This window comes from Gorilla gorilla, chromosome 6 (genome assembly GCF_029281585.2).
Source record: "Gorilla gorilla gorilla isolate KB3781 chromosome 6, NHGRI_mGorGor1-v2.1_pri, whole genome shotgun sequence".
Taxonomy (NCBI): domain Eukaryota; kingdom Metazoa; phylum Chordata; class Mammalia; order Primates; family Hominidae; genus Gorilla; species Gorilla gorilla.
This window is the reverse complement of record NC_073230.2, coordinates 141,914,750-141,937,566: the sequence shown is the minus strand read 5'-3', so window position 1 is coordinate 141,937,566 and position 22,817 is coordinate 141,914,750. Positions and strand designations below refer to the sequence as shown.

Below are 22,817 nucleotides of genomic sequence, written 5' to 3'. Positions count from 1 at the left end.
GGAAGAATAGGCTTTTTGTTTTAAAGATTTAAATTTTTATTAAAATGGCTTTTTTAAAAAACCACCCCACCCCACACTCTACAGTTTTTTTTCCCCTGTTCAAATAATTTTTAATAATAGGTCGCATTCCTAAGTCCCTGGTGCTACAAAGAGTTTTACATATATTACCTTATTTAATCCCCAGAGAATCCTATTAGGTAATCATTGTTACACTATTCCTGTTTTACAGAGGAAAAGTAACTGTTGAGGTTAAGTAACTTACTCAGTTTCACAAGGGTAGGGCCATGATTTGGCCATCTGGCTCCAAAGTCCATGTTCTTAACTACCATGCTGTACTGCTAAGAATCGCCCACCTAAGTGCGGAGTTCTGTGGACGACATATGCATAGGTTTTACAGGAAACGTATTAAAAAGTATGTACAATGGAGCATTCAGTCTCCCCACACAGTTTGTTGCCCATGTTTTCAGTAATTGATCCATGGTGCCTTAGATTGGAATGTGTTTTAATACAGAAAATCAAAATACCTATTGTTTCCAATGATGCCTTGTCTATTAAAATAGGTGACAGAAATATCTTCCAAATATAGAGAATTATATTGTTGTTTTAGATATAGTTTACCTCCTAGGAGTTTACTTGGCTTATCTTTGACAAGGATGTGCAAGTCTTTATCAGATGGTTGATAGTGCTAACACATCTAAGAGGTACTGTCATTCTATAAATTTATGAGATCTACCTTCTCAAAGAGTCTTGATGGAAAACATGTTTTATGCTTATATCAAACAATAAGACTTTCTGTTTTAAAGAAAGAAATTATTAAATCACACCTTTGATATTTGAATTAAATCACTTTTACCTGCCACAAATTTACATTAACCGTACCATTGGACAAATCACGTCAAGTATTTTTTCTGCTGTTTATGGGGCAGGACAATATGCAGAGTGAATATGAATGAAGATAGTTTTTATTTTAGGCTGTAAAGGACCTTATAGGCACGGAAGTGATATGTTGTTACACACAAAAAAATGATTATTCATTGGAAGACCACCTTAGACCACCTTGTAAGATCATGGACATCTTTCTTTCTCCACATTTTTTTGTTTTTTTTGAGACAGGTCTTGCTCTGTCACCAAGGCTGGAGTGCAGTGGCACAATCTTGGCTCACTGCAACCTCTGACTCCTGGGTTCAAGCGATTCTCATACCTCAGCCAGCCGAGTAGCAGGGACTACAGGTACCCACCACCACAGCTGGCTAATTTGTATTTTTAGTAGAGATGAGGTTTCACCATGTTATCCTGGCTGGTCTTGAATTCCTGGCCTCAAGTGATCCGCCCGCCTTAGCTTCCCAAGGTGTTGGGATTACAGGCGTGAGCCACTTCGCCCGGCCCGTTTGTTCCTTTATGTATCTTTTTAAGGTCATCTTAACAGGATTTCTTCCCCATTCCATATACTATAAGTAATTACTCTTAACAAATTTGGGAGGGAATGTACACATCTTCTTTGGAAATAGGAATGTGGTTGTTCCTTATTTGAGCACAGATCATACAAGTCTTACAATTCAGCTATTAGTAAATGATCAGACAAATTGATATATATCCTACTACAAACTGCAGGGTTAACCAAAGAAAACAGATGACATTAAAGTAACAGTCATCTATAATTAATAAACAAGATAGCAGCATGTGCAACCTATTACCATCTCAAGACAACAGAGATAACAAAAGCAACCTTTCTGAAAATAGTTGTGCTCCTACCTCTCAGTACCCATTCAGGGTAGGAACATTGTGGTGTTGCTAGGCAATGTGTGAAGACAGAGTTCTTGGAGCAGTTTGGGGTCCACCAGTGATCTGCCAACAACATTGGCAGAATCACCAATTTGGAGTACCTTTGTAAAGATTATAGCTATATTTAATTATGAAAAGTGGTTATTTGCCATCATTCTTCAAAAACACTGATTTTTTTTCACTTTGAATGGCAAGCTAAATACTATATTATTCTCGCATTGTTCTAGAAACCCCGTAGTTTACAAATTTAGTGTGTGTATTCAGAATCACCCAAGCTGCTTGTAAATAATGCAGCTTCCTGGCCCCATCCCCAGAGATTCAGGATGTGGCCCAAGACTCTGCTGTTCAATAAGCTCCATAAGTGACTCTGAAGCAGGTGGTCCATAGACCTTGAACCAAGCGCTCAGAACAAAAATTAGCTGGGTGTGGTGGACGTGCCCCTGTGATCCTAGCTACTCGGGAGGCTGAGGCAGGAGAATCACTTGAACCTGGGAGGCCGAGGTTGCAGTGAGCCGAGATTGTGCCAGTGGACTCCAGCCTGGGTGAAAGAGTGAGATTCCGTCTTAAAACAAACAAACAAAAATGAAAGAAATTGATGTACCATCAGAACACTACAGTAATCATTGCTGCAGACAGGACTTGCCAGTGGATACCAAAAGGTGATGGACAAAACTTTGAGAAGAAACAGACCGTTTGTATAGTCTCAAAGTATCTCCTGCAAGATATCAATTACAGGAAGGAAAAATGGTAGCTTTGTTGTGGAGAATCCCCGCAGACACCACTTTAATCAGTAATCAAGGTCAACATCAACAAAAAGATCTGTTGCCATAAGGTAGCCCCTGAAATCAGGCAGGAGAAAGGCATATTACTTCTGTAGAATTCTTCCCAGTGGTGCATAAACTCTTAACCATGAGAAAACGCCAGGTGAGCCCAAATCACGAGTCACTCTACAAAATATCTGACCAGTATTCTTCAGAAGTGTCAAGGTCATAACAGAGAAGGAAGACTGAGGAACTGTTACAGATGAGAGGGGACTAAGGAGCCGTGGCAATTAATACAACATAGGATCCAAGATTAAGTCCTGAAACAGAAAACAAACATTAGTGGGAAAACTGGAAATAGCTGAATTAAGTCTGTAGTTCAGTTACTACTATTGTAACATTGTTAAATCATTACCTTTTATAATTGTATTATAATTATCTAAGATGTGGACATAAGGGGAACCTAGGTGAAGGATAGATGGGAATCTTTTGCCTATTTTCTGTAACTTTAAAATTTTTTCACAATAAAAATGAAGAGAGTATATTTGCTTAGTATTGTGTATACACTGCAACAGTTTAGTATTCAAGAATATATAAAATCCCCACTTAGCCAACCTCTTCAGGATGTGCCCGCCCTGCCCAATACACTTTTATATTCTAGCCAAACAAAATCTTGTATTGTTAACCCCTATGGAGGGAGGTGGGAGTAATACAATTTTTGTCTGTATTATAAAATATTAAAAAAAAATTTTTTTTTTCTCGAGACGGAGTCTTGCTCTGTCGCCCAGGCTGGAATGCAATGGCACGATCTTGGCTCACTGCAACCTCCATCTCCTGGGTTCAAGTGATTCTCCTGCCTCAGCCTCCTGAGTAGCTGGGATTACAGGCATGAGCTACCACGCCTGGCTAATTTTTTGTATTTTTAGTAGAGACTGGGTTTCACCGTGTTGGCCAGGCTGGTCTCGAACTCCTGACCTTGTGATATGCCCGCCTCTGGCTCCCAAAGTGCTGGGATTACAGGCATGAGCCACCATGCCCAGCCTATAAAATATTTTAAGCCAATGTAATGACTAGCTGCATGCCCACACCTGGTTTTTAAAAATATAGCAACCCAGCAAAGCCCGTGTTCCCATACTTTGTGGCATCCTGCTCCTTTTGTGCACTTCCACCACACCACATGACTGCTGCCACTCAGAGATCATCAGTGGAACTTGGTGTTTACTATTCTTGTTCATTATTTTGCACTTTTCCAATCTTGGCATAAGGTGCTTCATACCGATGCAATCTACCACTTTTTTTGCTCTGCATGTTTGTCTAATTCGTTCCTTTACTTTGTAGATTTTCACTGTACGAATACCCAGTAGTTATCCATTCTCTCATTGGAAAACAGAATGAGTGTTTTTTGTTGGGTTGGTTGTTGTTTTTTTTTGTTGTTTGTTTTTTTGTTTTGAATGAGTTCTGTTTGTAAAAGTGTCTTCTGAGGCCAAAGGAGATCTCTACTCTTTCTGAACTCCAGTAACACTTATCTATGACTTTTAACTCGGCATTTGTGACTTTCCATGATAATAATTGTTCTTTTCTCCCATGTCAGATGGAAAGCTTCTTGAGCGTCTGATTCCCAAAGATGGATGTTATTAGGACAGTAAGAATTTAATTTTCTTTCACGAATAAGTGAATACTTAAATAATGAATTAAACACTGTCTACACATAGATCTTGAGAATACTTGTGTTTATTCCCTTGGTTGTTACATGATGTTACCTCCTGGGGACTTTTCTTTGTTGGAAAGATTTATGCAATATGGGAAACTGGTTGCTGAGGTGGAAGTATGGAGCATACATAAAGCCTAAAGCTTTAATTTGAGAATTACGTGCTAAGTTTTCAAGCAACACAGGTACTGGGTTTTGTGTGTGTGTGATTGTGTGTGTGTGATTTTGTGTGTGTGTGTGTTTTAACATCCTATAGGAAAGTTAACAAAATTAGTAATACTTTTACCTGCATTTGGCATGGCAAAGCAGAGAGGAACTGACTTATTTGTATTATGGCAAACTGTTGCTTTTGTGCACATTGTTAATAAAACGAGTAATACTTACTTTTTACCATTTAGAATCTATACCTAGAATGGAATTACCCTAATTATTTTCCTCCAAAATTATTTTATTGAGATGTTGATGTACTCTGTGAAAACATTTAACAGATTTCACAGCTCTCTTGCCTATCTTATTTGATTTCTTCAACAGCTTTGGCAGAAATAAGCAGGGCTAATATTATCATCCATACTCGACGGGTTAGGAACACTGGAAGGGAAGCTGGGGGAGATTAAAGACCTGCTCAAGGTCACAGAACAGAACGAGAAACCAGATCTTTCAGCTTAGTCCTGTCTCTGTCCAGATATTACAGTTCCAGTGCTTAAACTAAGCAAAAGTATTAATTAAGATGTTATTGCTTAGCCAGCATTTTAATAGATAGTTCAGTAACATAATACCCACTCAACAGTTCATTAGAGTAATTTGGGAGTTTCTCATCTTTAGTGAGAGTAACTATTGTTAGTGATTAGTAACTGCCTTTGCTACATTCTTTGTAAGAAGGGTTCAAAGGAAAGATTACACCAAACATTGCAAAAGAGCCTGTTGTGACTGATGTGTATTTTAAGGGAAGAAAATCTTATAAGTGAAACAGATAGGAAGGTGTGACATAACCTTAAGTTAAGTATCTGAGATGACAAATGGTTTTTTGATAGCTTGAGACCTACAGAGGAATTAAAACCTCTCAGCATATAGACAATTGCAGTTGATCACTCAAATTGCAATTTTATAAAATGCAGCAGCAGTACACTTAGAATATTGTCTTCATGTCAGAAATGCACCTTTGTGCTTGAAAATGATAAAAAATTACAATCGATCCTTACAACTGTTCTGTTCATCTTTATTGATCAGGTGCAAGAAAGATAAATCATAGCCCAAATAAGATTATAGTAAATGTTAGCATCGTAGGGGACTATAGGTTGATAGAAAGCCATTCATCATCTCAAATGGTGACCTGTCTATGGCTCTAGCCACCCTGAGTCTGCTATCTAATCACATACCTATTGATTTTATCTACATCCAAGAATCCTGGATGTCACTGTCATTGGACAACCAAGATTGTTAAATGCAAAGGGGTCACTGGTGTGAAGAGGATTTCACTTTCATTTTTTCACCAACCAACAATGATTTATTAAAAAATAAATGATCGCAAGCCATGCATTTGAAACCTGAGTGATTAGAGAATGAAAGGTACACAATAGACTACCATATTGTGGTGGTGTTTTGTTGTTGTTGTTTTTTAATGCAGTGCATTTTGCAGGATATTTCATTGAGTCTTAGGGCTCATGGGGTCATTTAGGCCATCTCCTGCAATAAGACCAGTTTCAGTGTAGCTAGTCAGTATGGATAAATTTTGCTGCCCCAGGAAAGGCATTACTTTGCCACTGCATCTTGGTTTATGTTGTTTATGTGTCCATTCCTGTTCATAGTGGAAACATTTTTTGTTATTAAAATTATCTAAATCTGCCCCCTTGTTCCTACTGATTAGTTATAAATGTTGCTGTTCTTGTGGTCATGTGGAAATGATAGAACAACTTAAGCTCCATAAAGAAAACTTTTTTTTTTTTTTTTGAGATGGAGTTTTGCTCTTGTTGCTCAGACTGGAGTGCAATGGCTCCATCTCCGCTCACCGCAACCTCCACCTCCCGGGTTCAAGCGATTCTCCTGCCTCAGCCTCCTGATTAGCTGGGATTACAGGCATGCGCCACCACGCCCAGCTAATTTTTTTTTTTTTTTTTTAAAGTAGAGACGTGGTTTCTCCATATTGGTCAGGCTGGTCTTGAACTCCTGACCTCAGGTGATCCGCCCACCTCGGCCTCCCAAAGTGCTGGGATTATAGGCATGAGCCATACCATCTTGATGACAAAAATATTGTGTAGAAAGAAATGATCTTTAATATCCTAGTAGGAACACCAATGGAATAATAGATAAATACGAATGTGTGTGAATTTCAGTTTTTGATCTCAGGCATCCTTTGATCTTACAAGGGTAGATTCCAAATAATGGCAATCTAAAGAATCTTTCCAAAATGTTAGGAATTTTCTCCAAAGGATCAAATGATAAGGAATTGTAACTGTGAACATTTACTCTGTAATTATAATCCGCATACCAACAACTCTACTGTTATTTAAACGAGTAGCTTTACATGTGTTTTATAAGTATCCATGCTACCTATACAAGAAAGCCTTCTACTGCTTGAGTGGCTGAAACAAGGTTTTATGTGTTTTTTGAAGTTGTAAATCTTCCACACATTTTGTCATCTTGGATAGTGAAACCTTTGCTATCAATCTTTGTCCACAGAGCTCAGAGTTCTACAGAGTCACCACTGAACAATATCAGAAAGCTGCTGAAGAGGTGGAAGCAAAGTTCAAGTAAGTTTTTAATAGTATTATAATTATTTACTGTTCTTAACAAGATGTAAGCACAGTTTTAGTGCTTTTTGCACAGATCATAGTTTGTTATATAGCACTCTAGAATACTTGGAAGAGTTTTGGGGTGGTTGAGATGGGGGCCATGTTATCTGCTATACTGGAATTCAAATGCCAAAGGCATTTGATGAAAGCTTGTTACAAATCAATGTATTTTATGAACTAGGGGGAAATTGAAAGCAATGGTAATAGTATTATCATTTGTAATAATATATAAAATAGAATGCTCTTGATTATGAAGGTCATGTTAAATTGCTACTCTATTAAGGGAAACATAGAAACCATTCACTTTTGTATAATAAAATGATGGGCATGTCCAAATTTGGGTATCTGCCTTTCTTGTGGTTAGGCTGTTTTCATTTCTTCACGTGTACCTTGAAAGGCTTTAAATCATAGACTTTACCTGGCCCTTGATTATGAAAGTGATGTTAAATTGCTACCTCTCTTAATCCTTGGAGTGTTTAAATGAATGTTCTGTAATTGATGGATCAAAGTGTCCGTGACCCATAGCCTTGTACTTTCCCTTTGCTGCCAGTTCTCACATTAGGTAAGAAGACATCATTCAGAATTTTTCTGAGTATATAAATAGTCCTATTGTGTAACCTCTATTAGTAGCACATGCGCAAATTAGTGAAGCAAAAAAAGTTGTTGTGACAGCTTTAGTTGAAAGATTGCATCGGGCTCTGACCTCCTTCCTTGCACATGTTTACAAGCATTTGATAAAATGATTAAACCCTAAGGAGGAATTACTACTTTCTGCTACAGTACAGTTTGTGTGGTAATGGATATTAGTGTTATTGTAATGTGGATTAAAATAAAATTTTTTAAAAATTAAAGGTAGTTTGAGGTTTATTTAAAGAGCCAAAGCCCTTCAGCCTTCCATAGTGAACTATCTCTTTAGAGGCAGCAGAGAGAGACCTACCAAGGATGGGCCACAAGTCTCATTATTAGAGATTAATGTGAGATCTTAAGAATTTAGACATATTAATAGAACTGGTTATAGATTTTTTAAGTTACTCTACATATATTATTTTAAGTTAGGTGTTTATTTTTCTCCCTAATGATATAATGACTTTTTTTTAGGTGGTAAACCTTTTTTTGTCTCTATCCCATGAGAACCTTCGAGGTGGCTCCCCGAATATTTCTTTATTCTAAGACAATAGCTATAAAAACAGCTAAATTTAGGATACATTAGAGATCAATTTTGACTAGAGTGATCTGTGAAGTTTTCATAAAGAAGATGACTTTTTAGTTGAGCCTTTAAGAAGAGTATTGAGTAGGTGGACGGGAAAGATATTCCGAAGGAAAACTGTGCTCTGTAGTTGGTGGGTGACAAAGCAGTGGCTTGAGTCAGAAAGACTAGTGCAAGATAAAACTGGAAAGGTCAGTGGGTCATTAGCTGCTGGGCTGTGAAGTTTGGTCTTCATTGAGCAATGAGTCATGGGAAGATGTTTGACCAGATGAGTGCTCTGATTTCTGGGCTCCTGAAGGAAAAGTAACCTGACAGTGGATGTGAGGTTTAGTTGGAGACATGAAAAATAAGAACTCGAAGAATGAGATAAGGTCAGCTGTGGTGATTCACACCTGTAATCCCAGCATTTTGAGAGGCTGAGGCAGGAGGATCGCTTGAGGCCTGAAGTTCAAAACCAGCCTGGTCAACACAGTGAGACCCTGTATCTACAAAAGAACAACTTAAAAATTAGCCAGTTGTAGGGGCATATACTGGTGGTCCCAGCTATTGGAGAGGCTGAAGTGGCGGACTGCTTGAACCCAGGACTGCAGTGAGCTATGATTGTGCCATTGCACTCCAGTCACAGAGCGAGACTATGTCTTAAAAGAAGAAAAAGAAAAAAAAAAATCAGATGGGAAGTCTCTACAAGTTCAAGAGAAAAAAAAAGTTGTTGAAAGTTTAGACATGGCGCCAGGCGTGATGGCTCACACCTGTAATCCCAGCACTTTGGGAGACTGAGGCAGGCAGATCACTTGAGGCCAGGAGTTCAAGATCAGCCTGGGCAACGTGGCAAAACTCCATCTCTACTAAAAATACAAAAATTAGCTGGGCGTGGTGGTGCATGCCTGTAATCCCAGCTACTGAGGTAGCTAAGGCTAAGGCAGGAGAATCGCTTGAATCCGAGAGGCAAAGGTTGCAGTGAGCTGAGATCATGCCATTGCACTTTAGCCTGGGCAACAGAGCAAGACTCTGTCTCAAAAAAAAAAAAAAATCAGACACATGAATTTATGATTGGTTGGTGTATTAGTTTGCCAAAACTGCAAAGTACCACAGACCGGGTGGCTTAAATAACAGAAAGGTATTTTCTCACAGTTCTGGAGGCTAGAAGTTTAAGGTCAAGGTGACGCCAGGGCTGGTTGTTTCTAGGCCTCTCTCCTTGGCTTATAGATGGCCATCTGCTCCCTGTGTCTTGACACAGTCTTTCCTCTTGTGTCTACATGCTAATCTGCTTTTCTTACAAGAATACCAGTCATATTAGACTAAAACCCTCCCTTGTGACCTCACTACAATTTAATTATCTCCTCAAAGACCCTCACCCCAAATACAGTCACATTCTGAGGTACTGAGCAGTGGGCTTAGGAATTTTCAGGGCACACAATTCATCCCCTAACATTTAGATAAAAGGGGCAAAAGAACCAGAATTATGAGGTTAGCAGATTGGAAAATCAGTGGAGAGTGGATTTCATAGAGAAAGATAGGTCTGGATTTTAGATGGAAAAATCTCTGCCCTGAATCTCTGCCCAGCTGCCATGTCATTCAGCCTGAACTAGACTTGGAGTGCGAGAGGCCATGGGAAGCACAACGTTGACATCATGATGGCTGACCTCCTGCAAGTCAGCAGGCCCTGTAAGTTAGGCTTTGTTTTAAACAGAACCTCGACAGCATCATTCTGTCTTACCTATTAAATATTATTCAAGAATAATTAATAATATGGCCAAACTGTGTAGTAAGAAATTGGCCTTGGCCAAAGAGAGGTCTGGATTTTGGACCAAGCTCCTGAGAAATTCTAAATCCTTCGAATTTCCTAGTGATAGAAATTGTTATTCTCAGCCAGGTGAGGTGGCTCATGCCTGTAATCCCAGCACTTAGGGAGGCCGAGGCGGGCGGATTGCTTGAGCCCAGGATTTTGAGACCAGCCTGTCCAACATGGTGAATCCCTGTCTTTACAAAAAAAAAATACAAAAATTAACCAGGCGTGGTGGCGCATGCCTGTAGTCCCAGCTACTGGGGAGGGAGGCTCAGGTGGGAGGATCACCTGAGCCTAGGAGGCAAAGGTTGCAGTGAGCCGAGATAGCACCACTGCCTTCCAGCCTGGGCAACAGAGCAAGACCCTGTCTCTAAGTAAATAAATAAATAAATAAATAAATAAATAAATAAATAAATAAATAAATAAATGAGAGGAAAAAAAAGAAATTGCTATTCTTGCTGGGCCCCTTGGACCATGTGGTATCAGTTCAGCCTTCAGGGAGGTAAGTTTTATCATGTGGACCATCAGTCAAGCAGTTTAGTGAGGCTCCAATAAAACTCTGAACAGTGCTGCTCAGGTGAGCTTTCCTGGTTGACAGGACTCCATGGGCACTGTCACACATTGATACCAGGAGGGCAGCAGGTCCTCAGGACATTGGAAGCTTTGCATTTGGAAACCCCCAGGCTCAGTCCTATGCATCTCTTCCTTTGGCTGATTTTCTGTATCATTGCCCTATAGTAAACCAAAGCTGAGTTTAACAGCTTACAGTGAGTTCTGAGTTCTTTCAGTGAATTATTGAACCATTGAATTTTGGGTGGTTTGGACCCTCCCTCCCCCGCCCTGCAAACTTGCTGTTGATGTGTCAGAAGTGAGAGCAATCTTGGGGACTGTGCCCTTGGATTTTTGCGTTTTGACTAACTCCATTGCACACAAAACCTAGGTTTTAACACACTGTGAAGAAATTCTAATAGCTAGTTTTTTAGGAAGTGGCTTTCATTATATTGTTTTTTCTCCCAGCTACTTCCTGCTAGGCTGAGCTTCCTAGAATGTTGTATTTTGATTTGCAGTGAGTTCATTAGCTTCACACCTAGGAAGTGATAGTACATTGGGTATAGGAGATGCTTACCATCTTTGAAGGCACAGAGATTACTTAGTAGACTGCTATTTCTTTTTAGAAATTTGGCCATCTCAGATAATCAGGACTTTTGTAAGACAATATATAATATTTGCATTGCATGACAGGGGTTTTTCGCCTGGTCAGATTATTTTCACTGGCTCCTATCTGTATGACCAGCTTAGCACCTGTAAGCATCACCTCGAGGAGCTCTATCTTGAACCTGAACCTGAACTCAACAGTTCCTCTTAGGCAACAAGTTCTGAAGGACTTTGAGGAGAATTTAGTTAATTGTATCTGATGAAAGTAGGAATCATTTATGTGCATCTTGGTTACAGGAGATAGAAGCTTTTTAAAGTGCAGTGTCAAGGGCAGTATTATGTACCTGATCAGGGGTCATACAAATCACTGTAAAGAGAAAGAAAGCTAAGAGCATTTGAAGCTGCCCATGACTAACACCAGCACATTAATGTAACCTACCAGGATAGCTAATCGAATTATTTTAGGGATGCTTAAAATATTAACTCATACTTCAGCCCCTCAATTTATAGTTTTGGCAGTAAAATACTTTGAGAATTAATGGATTGTTTCTCCTACTTTATCCACACATCATTCATTCATAGAGCCCCTGTGTGACAAGCCAAGCCTGAATATACAACTAAGAAAACAGGCCAGGATCTTATTACTAGTGTGGAACTCAGAGTTCATCAGAGAAAAACAAAAGGAAGACAAACTTTTTAAATGATGATCTTTTTAAAAAATTCAAAGTTAGTTCTCCTCTTTTGGGGTGATTACATTTCCAATGCATATCAAGTTATTAAAAATATTACTTACCATGATTTCAGTGGGAACTAAGGGATTCGAAGATAATTTGGACTGTTTATTTTCCCACAATAGATTTAAAATTTTAGCTCTAAATCACTGAGCAAATCCAGCATTCTTCTTACATGTAACCTTAATTCAAAAGGAATACCTTCTCTTTTCTCAATCCAACTAAAACAGTAATTGTCAACACTTCATGTCGCATTTTATAACAGCTTAGGGTGCTAGTTTCTATTATATGGCGCTAGTAGTGTTATAGCTCATCCTAATGCAAATTATATTTTATATTAATCCTTATGCTGTACCTCATAGGTAATTAATTAAACAAAGTATTATTTTAATAATGTTACATGTGTAGTTCTTAACACAGACCTAGCATAAAGTAATAAATACTGCATTTGATTATCAAAAGTTATGAAACTATGTGCTATCGGAGAAATCTCTGTATTTGTTTTTAAACAAATTCTAGATGCTGCTAAACCTCTAGCACATTAGAAGGAGTTCTTACCCTTATGGAGCTCGTACTCTAGCCAGGATGACCGGCACATAAAGCACTCACGATAGAATAGCATGTAAGAGAAGCCTCACAGCAATGTAGCTGGAGTGCTGCCGGCCTCCTGTTTCTTGGTCAATGTCAGAATCAGATCTCTGTGGCTACATTGGAGCTGATATGCCACACCTACAGAAAGAAGATGTTACCAGAGTGTTTATGCATGTGAATTGTTTTTAAAATAGAAAAGCAAATATCAAGTAAATGTAAAGCAAATATGAAAGACATGTTAAATATTTTAAAGGCAATATAGGCATGGTAAAGACAATGTGATAGTAAACAAATGAAAAGCATTTTACAGACAATTGATACTTCATTCTCATTCTGTCCTTTACATAATGAAGTGGCGAGTTTCTATTTTCCATAAAAGAAAGAAAAAATATGCATGGAAAGTGACATAGATCTATTGAAAATATTTTTTGGAATGATTTCATTAGAGGTACAACTTTTTAACATGGCTTCAGTTTCTGTGAAAGAAGAAGCACTTCTAAAGAAGTACAAGTCTATGAACTCGGAAGTGAATACCAGTAATACTCCTTTGTGTGCCAGATTTTAGAGGGGTTTTCGCTTTTATCCTTGAATGAAGTTGTTGAAACCTGACTTATAAATTTAGGCTCATAGAAGAAGCTTAGGTTATCCTTATAAAGTATTAAAAGATTAGTTACCCTGTAAAAGTAGTTTAGGTGATTTTAGAGTATCTGAGGAATACTATGCAGAACTCATACAGATAAAATGGATTTTGTAAATATTACCATCTTTAAAGGTTTTCTTCAATGTAAAACCCTTTAACTTTAAAATGTCCTTTGATTTTTTTTTTCTTTTTTAGGGGTTGCACTTTCACTGGCAATATTGTTTAGTTTCTTTTCTGGATGTAATATTTTAATAGCTATATTATGGATGAATTGGTGAAGCCGAGGAAGACACGCCAATAGTATCAGCAGGTGTTTCTCATGTTCTGTATAATTACACATGTGTATCATGGACAGTTTTAAGCAGTGGTGTTTAAAGATCCTGCTTAATTGGCTGTAAAATAATTAAATACAGTTTTGACTGGCAAATTTATAATTCTGCTAGATGCATAAGCCAGTGAGCCTGAATGTCAGTGCAACCTCATTTTGGAAATATTAGATTAATAGAACTAATTGTACTAAAAGTACAAAGTTTACTCTGATTAATAGTCTTAAAATTCTTCTAGAAGTTTAATCAGGTAAATTTATGTTACTTATCTTTCTTCTTAAACTTTTAATTAAAACATTTCAAAAGTTTGAGCTATTAAGTTCTGTGCTTCTCTTTCTAGTTTCTCTGAAGTTGAGTTCTTGCAATTTGTCAGTGACTCCAGCTCCCTTATTGAGTAACATGCCTTATCAAAAGTATTAAAATTATATACTGTTTCACGTGTATTTGTATCTGCAGCTGACAGGTATCCTGAACATCTTCTCTAACACGTGTTGATGTCTACTTATAACCTACTTTAGTGCTGTGTGAATGGATCTAATATACCAAATGTACATGATAAATGTTTTATCTCTGATTCTCATTGATCAGTTTTGAAATGATCAAATGGTGTATCTCAGTAAGACACTAATTCACATTGATCAAATTCTAAATGATCAAGTTGACTTGGTTTCTGCTGAACACAAATTGTATTAAAACAACATTACTTGAACATGCTGCCTTCTCTAATGCAGGAGTTATGTTACCAGCAGTTACATTATAACTAGAGTTATTGTATTATAAAGATGTCTCCTTCATAATGAAAAGTTTACACAAGAAGAAAAGAATGCGATATTACAGGAAGAACAGGGCTTCAGGCAAGGATTTGGGCTTTTACTAACTAATTAAATTCTGCATTTGTATTGGGCCTTTTTTCCCCCTTTTTTAATTTGAAGGGCTGTGAGCAAGAAATATAGCAGCTGCAGTGGTGACATTTTATTCCCCACGGTCCTTGGAGCCAAGTAACATCTTGATTATTCAGTAAGAGACTTAGCAATTGAAGAGGCAAAATTCTAGATAAAGTAAATATACCTGTACCCTTTGTGCACAAGCCTCTTGGTTACAATTATGTCTTTAGAAGTTTCGAGTTATTTGTTGGTTTTTGTTTTTAAAACATCAGCTCACCTATGTCAACTTCCATAGTATATCATGTCCCCTCTGGAATTTGCAAATGTGCTGCTGGAGGAGGATTTCACTTCTGAAATTGAAGAAAGATGTTAATGTACTTATGAATATACTTTGTATATGAAGCTAATGGCAAATACACATTTGGCTGTCACATGGACTCGGTTATTTAGAACACAAAATTCCTCAGGCAGGTTATTTATTATGTCTTTGACTTGTGTCTTCCATCTGTAAAATGTAAATTGTAACTGTCACCTTCTGTAGGGCATATAAGCTGAGAAAGTTTAAAAGTTAACTGAGAAAGTTGTCTTTGATCCTTATCTAAAAAATGGTCGTAAGTTGTTTTATTCAACTGCAAGATAGTGGCTCCCATTTTAGGAAAGTTGTAGATGATGCAGCTCCTTCCATATCTCATCGGGGATATGTAAGGTAGTGCCAGCTCCCAAGCTGTCAATCTGCCTGGTTTGTTTGTCTGTCCACCTCCCACCAAGCAACAAATTAGTTCCAAGGAAAGTGAGACTGGCTTTGGAGCATGCCAATATTTGACAGTATTTCTTACGATACCCATTTAGAATTGGTTATATTTACAAAGAAAGCTTCGGTATTAATGCTTTTTCCCCCCTTCTAAAATTGGAGCCCTTCAAATCAGATCTGCCTGGTTAGTTATTTAATTTCTTTTTAGTTCCTTGGGTGAGATGTCTATACTTGGTCTAAATACTATTTTCTAAGATAATAGAAGTAAATGTCAAGAAACATTAACAAGAGAGATTTCCATCTGCATTGTCTCTCTACTCCATGACTGGTCGCCACAGTATTCCACTCAACTCAGTGGTATCCTGCAGAAAAGGGCAGGGCAGATGGCAAAGCTGATTGGGAATACAGGGATAAAAAGGGCAGGAGCAGGAGTGTACACCAAGGACAAGCGAGTATTGTTAATTTCTCTAAAAAGACAATGCAAACTGCAGCCATCTCATGAACGTGGTCACAAGACCAAAAGGGTCACTTTGGAAACTTTTTTCATCGCTTCAGCATAGGGTGTAAAGGAATCTCAGCTGGTGAAATAAGCTGCTGATGGTGCAGCCAGATTGGCCACGTCCTTCGTAAGTCCATGACCTGGAACATTCTTCTCTGTTCTTGCCATGGCAGTTGGGGTTTGTTGGTGTTGCACCAAGCATCTTCTTTCCTTTCGTATAAGTGGTTTATGTGTAAACATGTAAATGATCAAACCATTCTTGTGGCAGCTCTTAGGTTTGTGGCCATACACTCCTGGATTCATGATTCGTTTTGTGTGAGCTAACAAATCATTCTGTCTTCCCCAGCAGGAACATCAGTATTGAACTTTCTTCTTAATCAATACGATCCATTAAGAATCTAGTATACCCTACATGGTTATATGAAATATTAATTGCACACTGTTAGTTAGATAAATGAAGATTCTGCCAAAATGATAGCTTATTTCCTTCCTTGTATCATAATATTTTAAATGAGAGCATTCTGAGTTCTAGGGTACATGATATTTTGGAATTTGTTTATTGATACTTGCTTACTTGAGTAATTAACTACACAGCTCACAGTTGGAAAAGACATTTCTAACTGAGACTACTAGGTTTGTCCTCTTGCCAATTCCAACTAGAATTCATTTACTTGTTAAGGGCTTCAGTTAAAAATCATGCTTTCAAAGATAAGAAAACATATTTTGCGTTTTGAGTGCAACTAAGCTACAGGTAGAAAGCAGTGAATCTTGTAGGAAGCCCAGTTAAGAGTTAATTGTCTGACTGACCTGCCCTGTTATAAGATATCCAGAAAGACTTCTAGAAGGTAGAATTTAAATTCTGTCCTTAGGTCAGATATGCAAAGTTAACAATCTTAGGACTTGAGCACAGTTAAAGATTGTATCAAAGAAGTTATCTACACATAAAAATGGTAGCTCAGGGTAGTTTCTGGAACATTATATAGGTTCAGCCATAGTATAACATCAAATTAATTATGTCTTATCACTCCAGAGTTTGGTAAGCCTATCCCAGATGCTATCAGCCCTTCCCTGGTTTCAGTCAGATAATTAACTTATGAATGTATTTAGCTGCCCATTCACTCTGCCTGGGGTAAAACCACATACTAAAATTGAAACCAGAACTTTCAGGATACATTGTATTTAAACTTGTATTCTTGTTGCTCATTTGAATGCATAATTACCAAGTCACCCCTCATGGTTTCAGTCTTGTCAAGTATTCTTATTTCTGGCTCTTCTGATTTTTCTTAAGAGATAAGCAAACAAAATACAAAAATTGTTAGATTGGACCTTATAAAATTTTAAAATTCTGCCCATCTTAAGACATCATTAGGAAAATTTTTTTAATGGGCAAAAGACTTGGACACTTCAAAGGAAGATGTAAGAATGGCCAAATAGCACATGAAAGGAGTTTCTACATCATTAGATACCAGGGAACTGTACATTTAAAACATAGGAATGGCAAAAATCAAGAAGACTGACAATACTAATTGTCTGGAAAGATTGTGGAGAAACCAGAACTCACTTTGCTGGTGGGGGTATACAATGGCAAAAGTCCTTTGAAAAAAAATGTTGGCAGTTCCTTATAAATGTAAAGCATACACTTGCTGTATGATGCAACAAGTCTAGTCCTAGGTATTTACCCAAGAGAAATGAAAATATACATCTACAAAAAGACTTGTACACCTATGTTCATAGCAGGTTTATTCATAGTATCAAAAACTAGCAACAATCCGAATGGTCATCATTGAGGGAATGGAGAAACAAAACAGACAGTATTCCACTCAACTCAGTGGTATCCTGCAGAAAGGGGCAGGAGAGATGGCAAAGCTGATTGGAATATAGGGATAAAAAGCGCAGTTTTCTACTTTATATTCATACAGTAGAACACTATTCAGCAGTAGAGAAGAGCAAACTATTGATACATGTAACAGCACGGATGGATCTCAAACATCATGGTACACACAAGGAAGCCAGATGCAAAACAGTACTTCCTATGTGGTTCATTTAAACGATGTTCAAAAATAGGCAACATTTGCCTATGGTGGGAATAGAGGAGATTTGATTGGAAAGGGACACAAGCAGCATTTCTGAGATTTTGGGAATATTCTGTTGTCTTCTGAGTGATAGTTTTACAAGTATATACAGGTATGTAACTTCTAATACAATATGAACACTGAAGATTGGTGCATTGTGATATACAGGCTGAGCAGCCCTAATCTGAAAACCCCAAATCCTCCAAGATTGGAAACTTTTTGCATGCCAACATGATGCCACAAGTTGAAAATTCCACACCTGACCTCATGTGACAGGTCACAGTCAAAGGCAGGTCCACAACATGTAGTCTGTTGACTGTGCCTCAGGAAGAAAATGACCTTCAGGCTATGTATAGTATATATGAAACGTAAATGGATTCCATGTTTTGGTTGGGGACCCATCCCCAAGATATGTCTTTATGCATATGCAAATATTCCAAATTCCAGAACCCAAATTCAAAAACACTTCCATTCCCAAGCATTTCAAATAAAGGATACTCAACCCGTATGTTAATTATACCTAAAACACCCTAAATTAAGAAAAAATATACCCCAAATATTGGGAATTCCCAGTTTCTAACTGTAATTTGTCCTAGATAAAATGCTTCTTCAATTTAATCACAGTCTTAAATGTAGGATTCCTAATCCTATCCATAATCATATTTTTTTCATTAGAATTTGAATCCCTTATCTCAAAGTCAGGGCTGTTCATTCAGAATATTTTATTACTATAGAAATAGAGAGGGATAAATCTTGCTTGTATTTCATTTATTTATTTTCTTAAAGAATCAGTCTTTTTCCCCCCATTAAGTTACATTTGCCTGTTGTACTCTCTTCCTCTTCAACCTAGGACCCTGTAGGTAGGCTTGGATAAGGTTTGAAAATTACTTTTGATAAAGGGATTTCAAAGGCAGTATTTGTGAATGAAACATTTGTACAGTAGCACTGGTACTTTTCAATATAATAATCATATGCAGTAATTTGTTCATACTATTTATTGAGTCCTGGCAGAGTGCTTGAAAACTTGTAAAAGCTTGCGTCTTGGCCCTTCCTTACATGTTGAAATGAAAGCACACATGTTCATATGTTAAAGTGTCGCCAAGCATCCCCAACTTGCTCACATGCCTGCCTTAAATTATTTCATGTGCTTTCCCATTCAGTGGCCAATAGTTAAATTGCTGTGTTCCTTTTGTGAGTGTGTATGTCTAAATGCTGGTAATCAACCGAGTCCCTGGAAAATTGATAAATGTCCTCATTAAGGAGAGTTCTTGCTCTTGGCTCTGTTTCACAAGTCACCTCAGCTAGTGTTTCTGGATGAAGCTGGCAAGAAACACTGCAGTGATACATCTGGCTTTATACTCCTTTTCAAGGACTAAAACCTCCTTTTTTAGTATGTTAAACATGCATTGTAGGGATATTGCAATTACAAAGAAGTAAGCTATTTGCCAATTACATTATTTACACAAGAAAAACCAAGGGCTGCTGCTGTGTGGTGAGATTTTTAATTTTTTATGCACTGCCATTTGCTCCTCCTCTTGTTCTCTTGAGCATCTGAGATTACACAAGTGCCTATTCATTTGTGAGGCAGAGCCATCTATGCAGACTCTGAAGTCCACCGGCTAGCCACTGGCATAGATCTCAACAAAGCTGACTATGTGAGAGATGCATTCAGCATGGTTTATGATTGGAATGTCGAAGGTAGCATACACCTGTTCCTGCTTTCAGGATGAAAAATGAGTTGCCAATTATAGTAGACATGTTCAGACAGATGCTTCATATGGTAGAAGCTTGCTTGGCCTGCTTTATGCTGGGCCTCCAACTATGAAGCCATCAGTTCTGAAAAAGGGGTGTGTTGGCAAGGAGGAGAAGAGAGAAGGGTATCAATCCTTGATCTGTTACCATGTTTTGTGCTTGTGCAAGCTGTGGGCAGGAGGTCAGTGCCTCACACCTTTGTTTCCCAAGCAGAGCTCTTGAACAAGATGAAGTGATCAAAGCTGAGTGCCAGTGCATTATCACAGTCTCATTACTTTGCAAGCTGCATGCCCAGATGCTGCTGTTTTCTGCATCAGGCTTCGCTGATTTACATTCGTAACACCTCCATTACAGCTCATTTGATACTGCTCATAATCAACCAGTTCTTGTCTTTTCCTGATAGTGTTTCTCCAATACAAAAGACGCTAGTGTAATGAAGAAAATTAACATTGCTGGTATAGAATTCATCTTTAAGACATCCTGGTTAATTGACAAGAAGTGGGAACCAAATGCTTTGTCATGACTTAAATCATTTGTGGTTTTGGTTTGGTTAGTTGGGTGTTGGTTTGGGGCTGTTTTTGAAGTCTTTGAACTTGAGTTGTTGGATATTGCCAGCAGACCTATTTTGACTCCCTCTGTCTTGGGAGTTCTTTTCTGTTAGTGAATTCCGACACCCTGTCCTTATTTGTTTGGTTTCTTCCCCTAGTGAGCTCAATGGCATATATCTATTTTTTTAAAGATATTAATGCAACAATTTTGCTTTGAAGAACTTACCATCCTCAGTATTAACACATACATTCATCAAGGGTCTCTTTGATGTTCCATGTTCTATGGGCCCTGAAAATACAGACATATCAGTTTGAGTCCCTGCCCTCAGAGGGCTTATACTCATTGGGATCATTAGCTCCACTGGCAGAAGCATCAAAACTTGATGCAGGAATTATTACTAAAAGATTTGTTCATGAAAAATTTTGAGTATCTTATACATTCCATATGGTTGTTATAAGTTGGGAATATAAAAAGTGACCAAAACATGTTAAATGCTAACATGAAGGTACAAACCATAAAATGCAGTAGGACTAGGAGGGGAATCCCAGGGGAATCTGGATTGCATGAAGAGGTGACTGGCATAAGCTGGATCTTCTCATCTTGAGATTTTCTTAAGGTAAGAAGAGGGAGAATGGCCTTGCTATGAAGAGGGCATTGAATAGTGGAAATGGCTGAAACAGTGTGGGAGAGGTCTAGTGGAATATGAGACCACAAAGCAAGACTGGAGTCAGACTTGAAGAACTTGAAATGCCGTATTTTAAAAGGCAGAGTTAATAGGGCATAAAGATTCAACCAAGTGTTCTACCTACTTGGTGGCTGGGCGTGGTGGCTCATGCCTGTAATCCCAGCACTTTGGGAGGCCGAGGCAGGCAGATCACAAGGTCAGGAGATCGAGACCATCCTGGCTAACATGGTGAATCCCTGTCTCTACTAAAAATACAGAAAATCAGCCTGGCGTGGTGGCGGGCACCTGTAGTCCCAGCTACTTGGGAGGCTGAGGCAGGAGAATGGCATGAACCCAGGAGGCGGAGCTTGCAGTGAGCCGAGATCATGCCACTGCACTCCAGCCTGAGAGACAGAGCGAGACTCCGTCTCAAAAAAAAAAAGAGTTCTACTACTTGGGAATATTTTTTTCTTTCACCTATCCCTGGTCCCCATAATTGTCACCACTAGGATTATGCCTTTTGAGTTGGTCATTGTTTCTGGAAGTCTTCTATCAAATAATACAATATAATATTGGGTGCATAGATGTTGTATACGTTTATTATATGATAATTAGAGTTTACTGCACCAAATTAATGACTATCACTCTTAATATACTAATGTCCACTCAAAAATAACCACATATTAGCTTGCCATATTGATTGAGAGCAAAGTTCAGGGACTTGAAAGGGTGGAACATAGTAAAGACTAGTTCTGATTAAAAAGGTGGGGAGGAGAGAGTTGAGGAAAGATTGGGTTCATAGGATGTTGCCTGGGGAAGTCCTAGGGCATTAGGCAGAAAAAGAGCCTCATCTTTTCATACCAATTGAAATGGTATATGATTAGTTTTCATTACTCCTAGCTATGATATCTTTGAATGGTGTCCTAAGAATTCACATGGTACCAGGTTCTTTGTGTCATTGCAATGAATGTGTGAGAGACAAATGTATGTGGTTTATTCAGATGTGTTTTATCTGGATGTCTAATTTTTAATTTATGTCTATAATTCTGATTGAATGTGCCTAAAATAGATAAAATTAGCTCACTTACTAGGCAAATTTTCTATTGCTAGTCCACTTGATTATTAAATGAACCTTTTAAAGTATTCTCTCTCCTTCCCATTGAATTTTATGAACAACTTTTCTCTTTTGATATCCCTCCTGGAGACTTACTGTAGTGAAAAGGATATGAAATTAATAAATAATACAGGTGGCCCCCCTTATCTGCAATTTTGCTTTTTGCAGAGTACAATAAGATACTGAAAGACTACATTCACATAACTTTTATTCTAGTATATTGTTATATTTTATTATTCTTGTTGTTAGTCTGTTACTGTGCCTAAGTTATAAATTAAACTTTATCATAGAGGTGTGTGTAGGAAAAAACATAGTTTATCTACAGTTAAGTACTATTCATGGTTTCAGGCATCCACTAGATATCTTAGAATGTATCCCCTATGGATAAAGGGGAACTAATGTATTAGATTTTTTTCTCTTTTAATTTATCAAGGAAGTATTTTTTTTTCTTGTAACAAGGGAAATGTAATTTTACTCCTCTTTTCTTTTCCAGATCAACCTTTTAAAAGTAAAGCATGTGAAGTTGTAGTTTGATATTTAGCCTTTCACATTTATCTCTATGAGTAGATATGTTAATAAACATAGATTTTGTTTTGTTTTCACAGAATGTAAGACTATACCATATGTATTTTAACTTATATTTATTGTGGATACATCCCCCTGGGTCAACACATAAATTCAATGCCTTCTTTTAAATCCAACTCATTCTTCTAAATAGCTGCATCATGCCTCATAGGATTGGTCTGTAGTCCTCTACTGAAAGTTTCTTTCAAGTGATTGGTTTTTTTTTGTTTTTTTTTTGTTTTTTTTTTTTGGTGGGGGGCGCGGTGGGGGCGGATAGTGCAGAAGAAGGCTGCAGCGAAACAAACTCATACCTAAACCCTAAGGAACTGGTACTTTTATTTCCGTAACATGGATGGGGTTTGAATTGTGACCGTTCCTTCCAACTGTGTAGCATTAAGCTACTTAACTCTTGATCTTCTTTTTGCTGATATAGGACTTGTACATATAATACCTCATGGGTTGTTAATAAGGGTTAATGAAATGTGGGTAAAA

General features: G+C 37.9%; 1 protein-coding gene across 2 annotated transcripts in view; it reads left to right on the top strand.

Annotated features, from left to right (window-relative positions):
* Positions 1–22,817, top strand: part of CHCHD3 (coiled-coil-helix-coiled-coil-helix domain containing 3) — a 296,155-nt gene that overhangs the window by 235,984 nt on the left and 37,354 nt on the right. For both annotated transcript variants that reach the window (XM_019030867.3, XM_019030866.3), the window contains one exon: positions 6,928–6,998. In XM_019030867.3, coding sequence (XP_018886412.1) covers positions 6,928–6,998 — 71 coding nt within the window. The remainder of the gene's footprint in view (positions 1–6,927; positions 6,999–22,817) is intronic.